Source organism: Neolamprologus brichardi, chromosome 18 (assembly GCF_056152115.1).
Source record: "Neolamprologus brichardi isolate AB-2024 chromosome 18, ASM5615211v1, whole genome shotgun sequence".
NCBI classification, from domain to species: domain Eukaryota; kingdom Metazoa; phylum Chordata; class Actinopteri; order Cichliformes; family Cichlidae; genus Neolamprologus; species Neolamprologus brichardi.
In genome coordinates, this window is record NC_142121.1 from 8045163 (window position 1) to 8057144 (window position 11982).

The 11982-nt window shown below is 44.7% G+C and overlaps 1 protein-coding gene across 1 annotated transcript; it reads right to left on the reverse strand.

Annotated features, from left to right (window-relative positions):
* Positions 1 to 7564: 7564 nt before the first annotated feature.
* LOC148097601 (tripartite motif-containing protein 16-like) lies at positions 7565 to 9321 on the reverse strand. The gene has a single exon (XM_087831237.1). The coding sequence runs from the start codon at positions 9319 to 9321 to the stop codon at positions 7660 to 7662; it is 1662 nt and encodes a 553-aa protein (XP_087687363.1). The 3' UTR covers positions 7565 to 7659.
* Positions 9322 to 11982: the final 2661 nt, after the last annotated feature.

Below are 11982 nucleotides of genomic sequence, written 5' to 3' on the forward strand. Positions count from 1 at the left end.
GGAGCGCCATGCATCGCAAAGACCAAAGTCGCTCATATACTGTTTGATTATATTTGTGGACTGCCAATTACGCTGAGTTCCTGCTGTATTGAGCCTATCCATTTCTTCATTCAGTCCAAGGTTGAGGTCGCCTCCAAGCACAAGTGTGCCATCTAAGTGTTCAGAGAGTGCACTGAAAAAACCGTGAAAGAATGAGGGATCATCAACATTTGGACCATATACACTTACAATACATAGCTTTTTATCAAGTATAGATAGTTTAATGATTAAGAATCTGCCCTCTGGATCTATAACTGTATCGAGTACTGTGAAATTAATTTTTTTATGGATTAAAATTGCTACTCCCCTTTGTCTAGAATTATAACAAGCTGAGAACACATTAGGAAACTCAGGTGTTTTAAGTTCATTCGAACCTCTAAGAGGTCTGTGGGTCTCTTGTAAAAGGACAACATCTGCCTGTAGTTTTTTGAGTTGGTTAAATATTTTTAACCTCTTTTCTCTGGAGCCAGCTCCATTTACATTCCATGTAACGAATCTTAGTGCACCCATAGATGTCTGTACATAACTAGGGGTGTACTCTGTGTGTGTCGCTTAGACAGGTGGAGAGAATACATCACTTGTTCATAAATAAGGAGAGGGAGAGAGAGAAAAAATGTGTGGCGAGATGCTCCCTGAGTCTGACTATGTGTTTGCATATTTACTAATATGAGTATGCTTGGCTTAAGTGTGTGTATCCTGTAGGTCTGTGTGCGCTGTCTGACTGATGTAAATGTGCTGCCGTTGAGCGCATGACTGTGCGTGATCGTGCAGTGAGTAAGTGTCTAAATAAATGATGTTGTTTGTGGATGAGTGTGGAAGTAGGTGATCGAAGCAGTGAAAAAAATAAAGAAAGAAACCAAGGACGAGGGTGAGCAGCATAAAAACAAGAGGGGGAAAAGAGAGAAGGAAAAACAAACAAAAAAAAAAAAAAACGAGAAGAGTGAAAAGAAAACGTAAACATTCCAATTAAATCACTGACGGAGAGTGACGGTGTTAATACTGCTATGAAATCACACTTAAGATGCGATTTGCAGTGTTGGGAAGGTTACTTTTAAAATGTATTCCATTACAGAATACAGAATACATGCCCCAAAATGTATTCTGTAACGTATTCCGTTACGTTACTCAATGAGAGTAACGTATTCCGAATACTTTGGATTACTTAATATATTATCATGGTGTTTACAACTACATGAATGTACTATTGCTGTGATTTATTACTGTTACTGAAGGTCCGCGGCTCCGAACCGTAGTAAAGGGACCTCTGGCTAATACAGTGGGTTCTGTGTCGGCTCGTAGCTGAAAACTAGCTTTACTTTGTTGTCTGGGTCAACTTTGCTAGCGAGAGACAGAGAGAGGCGTTGAAAGGCTGCTCCAACAGAACTTATTGTTTTTGGAGGAAAACACGAACACGGTGTACAGTCGAGTCTTAATAACTTACTTACAACTGGGCTCGTCAGGCTCTCTTCTTGGCTGCAGTGGTTATTATTATATTTACATGCTTCCAGCTCCCGTTTTTGCTCGATGACAGCTCGTACTTTTCCTTTTTCTCCCTCCCTCGCTCACAGACACATAACGTGTATGTCAGTCCATTCTCCCTGCAGCACGGACTACACTGCCTATGATGCTACATTCTTTAGAGCTATACCTGTAGCATTCTGCCTGTTAGCTTAGCACAACAACAACAACAGGCGCTCTCTCACCCAGGAAACACGCAGAGAGAGCGCCGCCCTGTAACCATGGCAACCGTAACGCTGCCGCCTGGAACAACAGAACGTAGCTGTCAAACAAAACCCAAACAGTCCTGACCCGCCACAATATGAAACAGGGAAGTACCGCAGTGTAATCCATTTATTTCAACAAAGTAACTGTATTCTAAATACCACCTTTTTAAACGGTAACTGTAACGGAATACAGTTACTCATATTGTGTATTTTAAATACGTAACGGCGGTACATGTATTCCGTTACTCCCCAACACTGGCGATTTGATACCGGTAAGTTAAACAGATGTTAATGCAAGTTAGTGTGAGTGGATAGGGAAAGGGTGTAGCGGATTCTTATCTGGTCTGAAGTTAATACAGCCACGGAGTGATGTTGGGGTCGCGGTGGAGCTGTCCGTCCACGTACAGCCGGTCCACAGCGATGACAGCGCGGGAGCCTTTCTGGATGAAGCCGCGTCGAATTGGGAAGAGGACCCTGCGTCGTTCCAGGATCTCTTTGGGGAACTGATCGTTCACGCTGAAGTCCGTTCCTTTTAATTCCCTGCCGCGGCTTTTCACATGTTGCTTTTGTTTGAAGTGGCCGAATTTGGCCACGATAGGACGTGGTCTCCCGGCCGTAGCCCGAATGGGGCCGAGGCGATGCACCCTATCGAAAACGATGTTCTTCACCGTGTCCTCCGGCAGCTTCAGGTGGGTTTGGATGAAGCTTTTTACCGTGGTCTCCGCGTCCTCTCCAGCGGCTTCTGGAATACCAGAAAATACTAGATTATCACGCATGCTACGAGCTTGTAGATCAATAACCGTTTCTTTTATTTTTTTATTTTCTCTATTGAGCTGAGTAACATTTTCTGTGAGAGATTTCACCGACTCCCTTAGCGTGGCATTTTCAGCAGCGAGCCTTTCCACTTGCTGCTGGCTGAACTCCAGGGATTCTCGCAAGCATTTAAATTGCAGTGCAGACATTTTCTTTTTCTTTGCAAACAGACATTTTCTTTGCAAAATGATAAATAAAGTCTGTGTGATAAAGGAAGGTCTGTGAAGTGTAAGAGAAACAACAACACACAAATGCATCAAAACAAATATTTAACAAACATTTCGAGCTCACAGAAGTTTACAGTTTCATGTAAACGTCAGTCGTGGCCTTTATGTTCATCCACAGAGCAGAGATAACTGATACTCTGCTGATCAGTACAGCAGAACATCTTCATCACCTCATCATAACAGGACTTGAAAGCTTCAGTTTTTGTTTAGTGAAATTATTATACGTGTTGAAGCCCTTACTCTTAATGTCACAGGGGGAACTTTGGTTGAGACTTTACGGTACAACTTGTTGTGACATCATTACTATGTTTGTTATGGGCTCTCACCATGATGGTGGGGCGCTGTATGTAGATGAAGATGGACTCTGCTCTTTATGTTAAATAAATATGCCCAAAGGCTAAAGAGTAGTGATGGGCAAAGCGAGGCTTCAAAACAATCTGACACCATCTCCACAGCGACACCTGCTGGACAATTTGGTTATCGCCACATCTTGATGATGCTGTTCTGTGAAACAGTGACACAGACGAGCCGTGCACAATTAAAACAAAGCTACTTATTATATCAGACAGTCAATAACTGCGATCAACACATTATTTTGGAGAAATTCTCACAGAACGAAGGAAAGAAAAATGATGAGACTGTTAAAGACAGCAATCTGTGAATGTAGTGATCAGTGTGCTTCAGCAAAGATCTCCATCTGTTAACATTCGTGATGCTCACAATAAATCTATTTATAAAGTAACACATACAGAGAAAAGACTGCAGTGTTTACTATAATAACCACACAGGTTTACGGCTGTTTTTGGGCTCAAAGTTTGGATGTGTTTGGTTGACTTTTCAGTTTTCTGGGAGTTCGTGTCTGTCATCAGGTTTTTTCTACACCTGTCAAGCAAAGCTAGAAGCTGGCATAGTGTTAGCTTTGATTTTAATCAACTTAATATTTATATATTTAAATGAAAAGACTAAATGTGTTGTCTTTCTTTATAAAAAGTTAACATTCATCACATTTTCTGACCAATCGTAACACTCCATTTCACACACATCTTTAAATCATCCTCTGCTGAGCAGCCTGTGAAGCATGAAGAAACCTTCCTGAACTTTCCACTGCTGTGGATTTTCCATTTTCTAACATGTTTTGCTGTCAGTCTGGAGTTTTGGTTATAATGAACCTGCATTACTTCAGTTGTTTTTGAGTTATTCACAAAGAAGCATCAGTGAGAAAAAAAACAGGAAAAAACTCTGTCGTGAAAAGAAGAAACAGATCACGTGTAATTAATGAAAGTGTTTTTCTAGCTTTTCTTTTTTACAGTATAAATATATTCTTCACGGTGACACAGTGAGTAACAGATTATAGTGAGGATGACGTCACTTAATACTGAAAATAACATTTTCTGTTGAAAGTAGAAAAAAGATCGAGTCAGAGCTGAAATTCCCGCCTGTTTTATTTTCTCACTGTATCACCCTTCAAGGACCTGCAGCTCAGTAAAGCGTCCCTCCGACAGCCAAACCCATCTCCTCTCTAATTGGATAGTTAAATTTGTGATTGACATCACATTAACCAATCAGCTGAAAGGAAGAAAAATCGGGTCAAAATTCGTACAAACAGAATTTGTAACTTGTGTAAATATTTTTACACACAAATCTTTTTTACGTACACACAAATTCTTATCTACAGATGCAAAAATAGCTCATGGACCTGAAACTTTCCTGTCCATGATGCTCTCCAAGGCACATGATCTCACATGTGAGGTAAACCTAAGCAGCTCCTTAGACTACCATGAGCTGGATGACTGAGAACCTGCACAGACATCTGTGAGGTAAACATATTTTTCTGTGAGCATCATTAAGTCAACTCTAGGTTTCATGTGCTGATTCAGGTGCTTTACATTTATTCTGTTTTAGAGCAGGTGGAGAGGGGGAACCAGATGGGAGCAGGTTCCACTTTGGGTGAGGAAGTGGAATAAGTGATTACCTTTTTGTCTCAGCTCGTCATCACAACTAAATTCATGTTCAAATGAAGCTTTTTACTGTGACACTGATATCTGTATTTGTAATTGTACCTGCCTTGCTTTGTCACTCCAGATTTCAGCACAGTTCTCTGCACTTGTTTATATGACAAAGTTTGACAGCAGCAGGGCTTTATGTTTGTGGGTTGTTTAATAATGTGAGGCCTTCCTCAAACCGCTGCCTCAGTTCATGCTGAAGCCATCTGCCATTATCTACTAGAAATGCTGTCAAACCTAAAGTGCGGATGTGGTCCCAGCTCGCATAATTAGAGAGACTAAACCAAAGTGGTCTTCTCTGCTGAATATGGTGCCATGGTAGAAGCAGCAGACAGATGGATGTCTTCACTGACAGTCATGTTTTCCTGTGGCAGTTACTCTTTGATGATATGCTTTACATTACCTTTGTTTTAGGTAAGTGTGTTATCATTAAGAATCATTAAAGATAATTTAAGGCATGGTTGGCATTGTCTCCAAAAATAAGTCTTTTGATGTGATGGCTGTAAGGAGCAATAATCTTTATTAATCTTAATCTTATTGATATATAAACCCTCTAGTTTCAGCAGCATTCTTCAGGTTTTTAAAAGCTTCTCTGTGGCAGTGCTGCCATTTAAAAAGTAATCAGAAAGATTCCTGACTGACCTGCTCTGTTGTGTGTAACCTAAAGGGTCTGATTCAGGTCTGTGGTGTATATTGAGTCAGAAGCTAAACACACTGCAGAAACACCTGAGGGTGGTCTATGAGGAATACATCCCAGGAATCATGGAGATCATGCTGACAGAGCTTGATAATTGAAGATGATGCAGGACGAGCGGTTCAGGAATCAGTTCTCATGATGACGATGTGCAACTGCATCTCACCATTATTCTCTACAGAGTTGGTAACATTTCCCATATTTAACAGAATAGTAACTTTGATTTGCATTTTCTGTTAACAACAGTCGAGGCAACAGAAGATTCACACTGATGGATGAAGCCCATCAGTGTGAATCTTCTCTTCTGCTACAACGTCACCTGCTGTCTTCAATCCTCCATACCCGACAGTAACAGCTGACTGTTGTGTTGAGCTTCTTTGTGAGATCTGTTAAATGTAAAGTTCATAAATCCACTACACTTTTTGTCAATGTTTGTTTTTCTGTTCTCATTCCTGGAGCTACCAAAAAGCAGAGGTGGCAAAAGTGCAGACGTTCTGTATTTAAGTAGAAGTACAGATACTCGTGTTACTCAACTAAGAGTAAAAAAGTTCAGGCTCTGAAATAAAGCTTCTGTGTGAGTTCAATAAGAAAGATCTATGGTCTCACATCTGTCCAGGTGCTGCCGGCTGAATCTAAGCTTTATCACTTCCACTGTCAAGCTGTTTGTGTCATCACTGGTCTGGTCCAATCACATTCTCCCGGCCTTCTCCAGGCCAATCACCATTCATGCTGCGTACTTTAAATATCACTGTGCATCTGTCATTCTCTTTCATAGACGCCTTTGTGCAAAGCACCTCCTGCCCAGTTCCACCTCTCATCACTCGAGCTTCATTCAAGTCACCTTCATCTCCATCACCAGCATCTAGGCTCTGGGGGGTCCTGCTCTAATCTGTTTCACAGCTGGAGCTCCGTTCTGCAGAGAGACAGACCACCAAACACCTTTGTACATTCTGTTCATCAACAAATCATCTTCATTCTTTCTGACGATCTCTCCTTATTGAAATGTAAAAAAGTAAAAAGTTGCTCCTTAAAGGAAAATTCTACCATCAATTTTTATGTAAAGGTAACTGAACCTGGTGCTATATTAATATTATAATAATTCTTAATTCTTATCATTTTTATAACACAAAATGATCTATGACACAATGCACTTTATGATAAAGGCTTTATTCAGCCTAAAAACATGGCAGAATGTAAAACATGTGGACAAACTGAGCTGAGGTGCTTTAACCTCCTCTACATCCCTGTTAGCAGGATGAAGGCGCCCTCTTGTGATGTGCATCACTTTAAGATTTCACTTGTTAACCTGCAGGAAGACAAAACTTCACTGAGCCTTCAGCAGCTTCAACATCTCAGTAAAGACAGATTTAAATATGTGTAATATCACACTGTGTCAGTTTGTTCACAGGAGTCACAACCTGTAACACTGATGCTGCATTCAAGGACCATTAAAAACATCTGAAAGGACTTAAGAACATGAAGAAAATGTGACTTGTTTCTCTGTAATGAAGCTGTTTTAGTGAAGAAAGTTGAAAGGTCAGAGCGACTGCTGAATCTTCTGCTCTAAACATGAACTCTGAACTTTGTGATGCTTCAGGAGGAAAACTGCTTCAGTTATTCTCTCAGATTAGTTTCATATTTTCTGCATCAGATTTGAGTGAGATCCTGGAATGAAGACAGAAGAAAAGACTTTGTTCAAAGTTTGATTTATAGTCAAACCTTCCAGTTTATTCACACAATAAAACATCAACACAATATATGAATTCATTCATTAAAATCACAGTTTTTCCTCATTTGTTTGATGATTTTGACAAAAACAAACACAAACACACACACATGGTCTGCCATACTCATAAAGAGAAATGTCGACATTTTTCAATACAAATATTCCAGAAACATTTAAAGGATAGAGAAGTTTACATTTTCATGTGGAGAAATATTTTAGTAAATCAAAATGATGATGAGCAGTGATAGCCTCCATAAACAGTCACAGGAAAGATCTCCTTTAAAAACTCAGAAACATCAAGAGAACAACTAGAAGATGTGGAGGTACCACCCATAATGTTTGACTGACAGCTGATCTCTGTGCAGAAATGATGGAGAGAAAATAAAATGAAACTAAAATACAGATTTAAACCCACAATATGAAAGACTTCAGTCTATTTCACTTTAATCAACTCAGCAGTGGCTCCATAATCATAAGGCAACAGTCCAGCATAGAGCGGCTGAGTGAATGTGGTCTGGACTCTGTGGAGGAGAGTCATGGTTTCAGAGACGCTGTAGAAGGAAAAAATACCTGCTCTGTGATCCAGGTACACTCCTACTCTGGAGGAACGAGGACCTGAGACAGGAGTTTCAATGTTGTTGTACCGAAATGTATAACTGTTGTTGTCACAATCTAATGACCAAGATTTGTCGTTATGTCCAAATCTACATTCACTCCATCCTTTTCTCCTGATATTCTTGTATGCGAGTGCTACATAAATTCCTCCCCCTCTCCTCTCCACCTCCCAGTAACAACGTCCAGTCAGACTCTCTCTACTCAGGACCTGACACCATCCAGTGAATTTGTCTGGATGATCAGAATAAGACTGCTGTTGTTTCATGAATGTTACTTTTCTGTTCCCCTCTGATAATAACAGCTGTTTGTGTGCTGTGTTTGGATCCAGTGTGATTTCACATGAATATTTTAAGAATTCAGCTCTGGTCTTTGGCTCTGGTGGATCTGACAGTAAAACATCCACTTCAGTGACTGTCAGTGAGATGTTTGTCCATCCCTCTCTCAGAATGTCCTGTAGTTTATCTCTGACCTCTGACACAGCTGCTGTCACATCCTCAAAGTAGCTCAGAGGACGGATATTGATGCTGGATGAGTCTGTAGACTCACTGAGTGCTGACAGTGAGGGGTAGTTGTGTAGAAACTGGATGTGATCCTCTGTGTGTGAGAGCTGCTTCAGCTTAGCATCTTTCCTCTTCAGCTCAGTGATCTCCTGCTCCAGCTTCTCCTGAAGCTCTTTGACTCGACTCACTTCAGTTTCCTGCTGGGATCTGATCTGCTGCTTCACATCAGAGCTTCTTTTCTGGATGAGATGGATCAGCTCAGTGAAGATCTTCTCACTGTGCTCCACTGTTTGATCAGCAGACTGATTGATGGCCTCCACCTCCTGTTGAAGCAGCTTCACATCTTTCTCTCTGTCCTGGATTCTCTGCTGGATGTTTTGTCGACTCACCTCCAGCTCTCTCTGCCTCTCAGTCCTTTCTGCTGCAGCTGAGACTGTGTCGTGGCCTTTATGTTCATCCATAGAGCAGAGATAACAGATACTCTGCTGATCAGTACGGCAGAACATCTTCATCACCTCATCATGACGAGAGCAGATGTTCTCCTGGAGCTTCTTGGAGGGCTCCACCAGCTTGTGTTTCTTGAATGTAGGTGAATCATAATGAGTCTGAAGGTGTTTCTCACAGTAAGATGCCAGACAGAATAAACAGGACTTGAATGCTTTCATTTTTCTTCCAGTGCAGACATCACAGGCCACATCTTCAGGTCCAGCATAGCAGTGATCAGCAGGAGCAGCTTGGAGTCCAGTCTTCTTCAGCTCCTCCACTAAATCTGCTAACATGGTGTTTTTCACCAGGACAGGCCTCGCTGTGAAAGTCTGTCTGCACTGAGGGCAGCTGTAGATTTCCTTCTTTTCCTCTTCATCCCAGAAGCTTTTAATACAGTTCATGCAGTAGCTGTGTCCACAGGGAATAGTCACCGGATCCTTCAGTAGATCCAAACAGACTGAACAGCAGATTTTTGTTTGATCCATTTGATTCATGTGCTGTGCCGTTTCACCGTCTCTCAGTGACTGTCAGACAGTTTCACTTCCTTTGAACAGAAACAACCTCTGTGCTCTGAAGGGAAACAGATCTCTGCTCTTGTTCACCTCCTACAGGAAATGAGGCTCACCAGCAACTGCATTTACACCATGTTGTTTAGACCCATCCTGATACAGACACATCTGTGAAGGGAGGCACTAAAGAAATATCCTGGCAGTGACAAGAGCCAGGGTGTGGTCTGTTTATTACAAAGTATTAGAAGTGAGGCAGTAACGAGTCATAAAATGCTTATTGCCAGGGTGTGTTGTGCTTGATTTACTGCTTCCAGTAAAAACTGCAACCTAGTTAAAGTTTGATAGCTGCACTTGGTATTTAGTCATTCCCAGGAAGTTCATTTATAGTCTTTTTTTTAATTTTGAGTTATTCAAAAGTTCATTGTAAATATTGTAAATTTAGTTTATTTAACATGAAACAAATCCATCTCTACTGGCGCTGTTGGTGTTTCATCAACAACCATAGATTTTTTGGTCTGTTTATTGTTTACCTTCTTATCATGTTGTCACAGCTGGGGCAGCAGTCGTGTGGAGATGAGAAGGAGGATCCAAGTAGCAGACAGCGGCGGTGATGAGAGTGGAACAGAGCAAAGCAAGACCCCCCAGGAGTCCAAAACATAGTTCAGGGGCCCAGCCCGGAGGTTGCCAGTTCAGTAGTTTGTCGCCAAGCCCTCTCCGAGGCCGGCTGCGTGAAAGATGGCGGTGACATGGCCAGAGCAAATCCGGAGACCGACCGCCCGGAAGGCAGCAGTGGCGACACTTTTCCGGAGGACGTCTATGATGGTGATGATGCCCCACAAGTGGCCTGGAAGATGGCCGATGATGTTAAGGCGGCAGACGTGGACCAGATGGTGGCGTGACACCCGCAGTACCAGGCGAGGCTGAAGCTGCAGGCGAGGCTGATGCTAAGGCTGGACCAGGCGAGGCTGATGCTGAGGCTGGACCAGGCGAGGCTGATGCTGAAGCTGGACCAGGCAAGGCTGATGCTGAGGCTGCACCAGGCGAGGCTGATGCTGAAGCTGGACCAGGCGAGGATGAGGCTGAAGCTGCAGATGAGGCTGATGCTGATGCTGGGGCTGGACCAGGCGAGGATGAGGCTGCAAGTGAGACTGATGCTGAAGCTGGACCAGGCGAGGCTGATGCTGAAGCTGGACCAGGCGAGGCTGATGCTGAAGCTGGACCAGGCGAGGCTGATGCTGAGGCTGGACCAGGCGAAGCTGATGCTGAGGCTGCACCAGGTGAGGCTGATGCTGAAGCTTGACCAGACGAGGATGAGGCTGAAGCTGCAGGTGAGGCTGATGCTGAGGCTGGACCAGGCGAGGCTGATGCTGAGGCTGCACCAGGCGAGGCTGATGCTGAGGCTGCACAAGGCGAGGCTGATGCTGAAGCTGGACCAGACGAGGATGAGGCTGAAGCTGCAGGTGAGGCTGATGCTGATGCTGGGGCTGGACCAGGCGAGGATAAGGCTACAGGTGAGGCTGATGCTGAGGCTGGACCAGGCGAGGATGAGGCTGAAGCTGCAGATGAGGCTGATGCTGAGGCTGGACCAGGCGAGGCTGATGCTGGATCAGGCGAGGCTGATGCTGATGCTGGACCAGGCGAGGCTGATACTGAGGATGGACCAGACGAGGATGAGGCTGAAGCTGCAGGTGAGGATGATGCTGATGCTGGGGCTGGACCAGGCGATGATGAGGCTGCAGGTGAGGCTGATGCTGAGGCTGGACCAGGCGAGGCTGATGCTGAGGCTGGACCAGGCGAGGCTGATGCTGAAGCTGGACCAGGCGAGGCTGATGCTGATGCTGGACCAGGCGAGGCTGATGCTGAAGCTGGACCAGGCGAGGCTGATGCTGAGGCTGGACCAGGCGAGGCTGATGCTGAAGCTGGACCAGGCGAGGCTGATGCTGAAGCTGGACCAGGCGAGGCTGATGCTGAGGCTGGACCAGGCGAGGCTGATGCTGAAGCTGGACCAGGCGAGGCTGATGCTGAAGCTGGACCAGGCGAGGCTGATGCTGAGGCTGGACCAGGCGAGGCTGATGCTGAAGCTGGACCAGGCGAGGCTGATGCTGAGGCTGCACCAGGCGAGGCTGATGCTGAGGCTGGACAAGGCGAGGCTGATCCTGAGACTGCACCAGACGAGGCTGATGCTGAGGCTGCACCAAGCGAGGCTGATGCTGAGGCTGCACCAGGCGAGGCTGATGCTGAGGCTGCACCAGGCGAGGCTGATGCTAAGGGTGGACCAGACGAGGATGTGGCTGAAGCTGCAGGCGAGGCTGATGCTGAGGCTGGACCAGGCGAAGCTGATGCTGAGGCTGGACCAGGTGAGGCTGATGCTGAGGCTGGACCAGACGAGGATGTGGCTGAAGCTGGACCAGGCGAGGCTGATGCTGAGGCTGCACCAGGCGAGGCTGATGCTGAGGCTGGACCAGGCGAGGCTGATGCTGAGGCTGGATCAGACGAGGATGAGGCTGAAGCTGCAGATGAGGCTGATGCTGAGGCTGGACCAGGCGAGGCTGATGCTGAGGCTGGACCAGGCGAGGATGAGGCTGAAGCTGCAGGTGAGGCTGATGCTGAGGCTGCACCAGGCGAGGTTGATGCTGGACCAGGCGA

Bases quoted from the DNA above. Each gene is read 5' to 3' on its own strand.
- LOC148097601 (XM_087831237.1), bottom strand. From the start codon at position 9,321: ATGAATCAAATGGATCAAACAAAAATCTGCTGTTCAGTCTGTTTGGAT.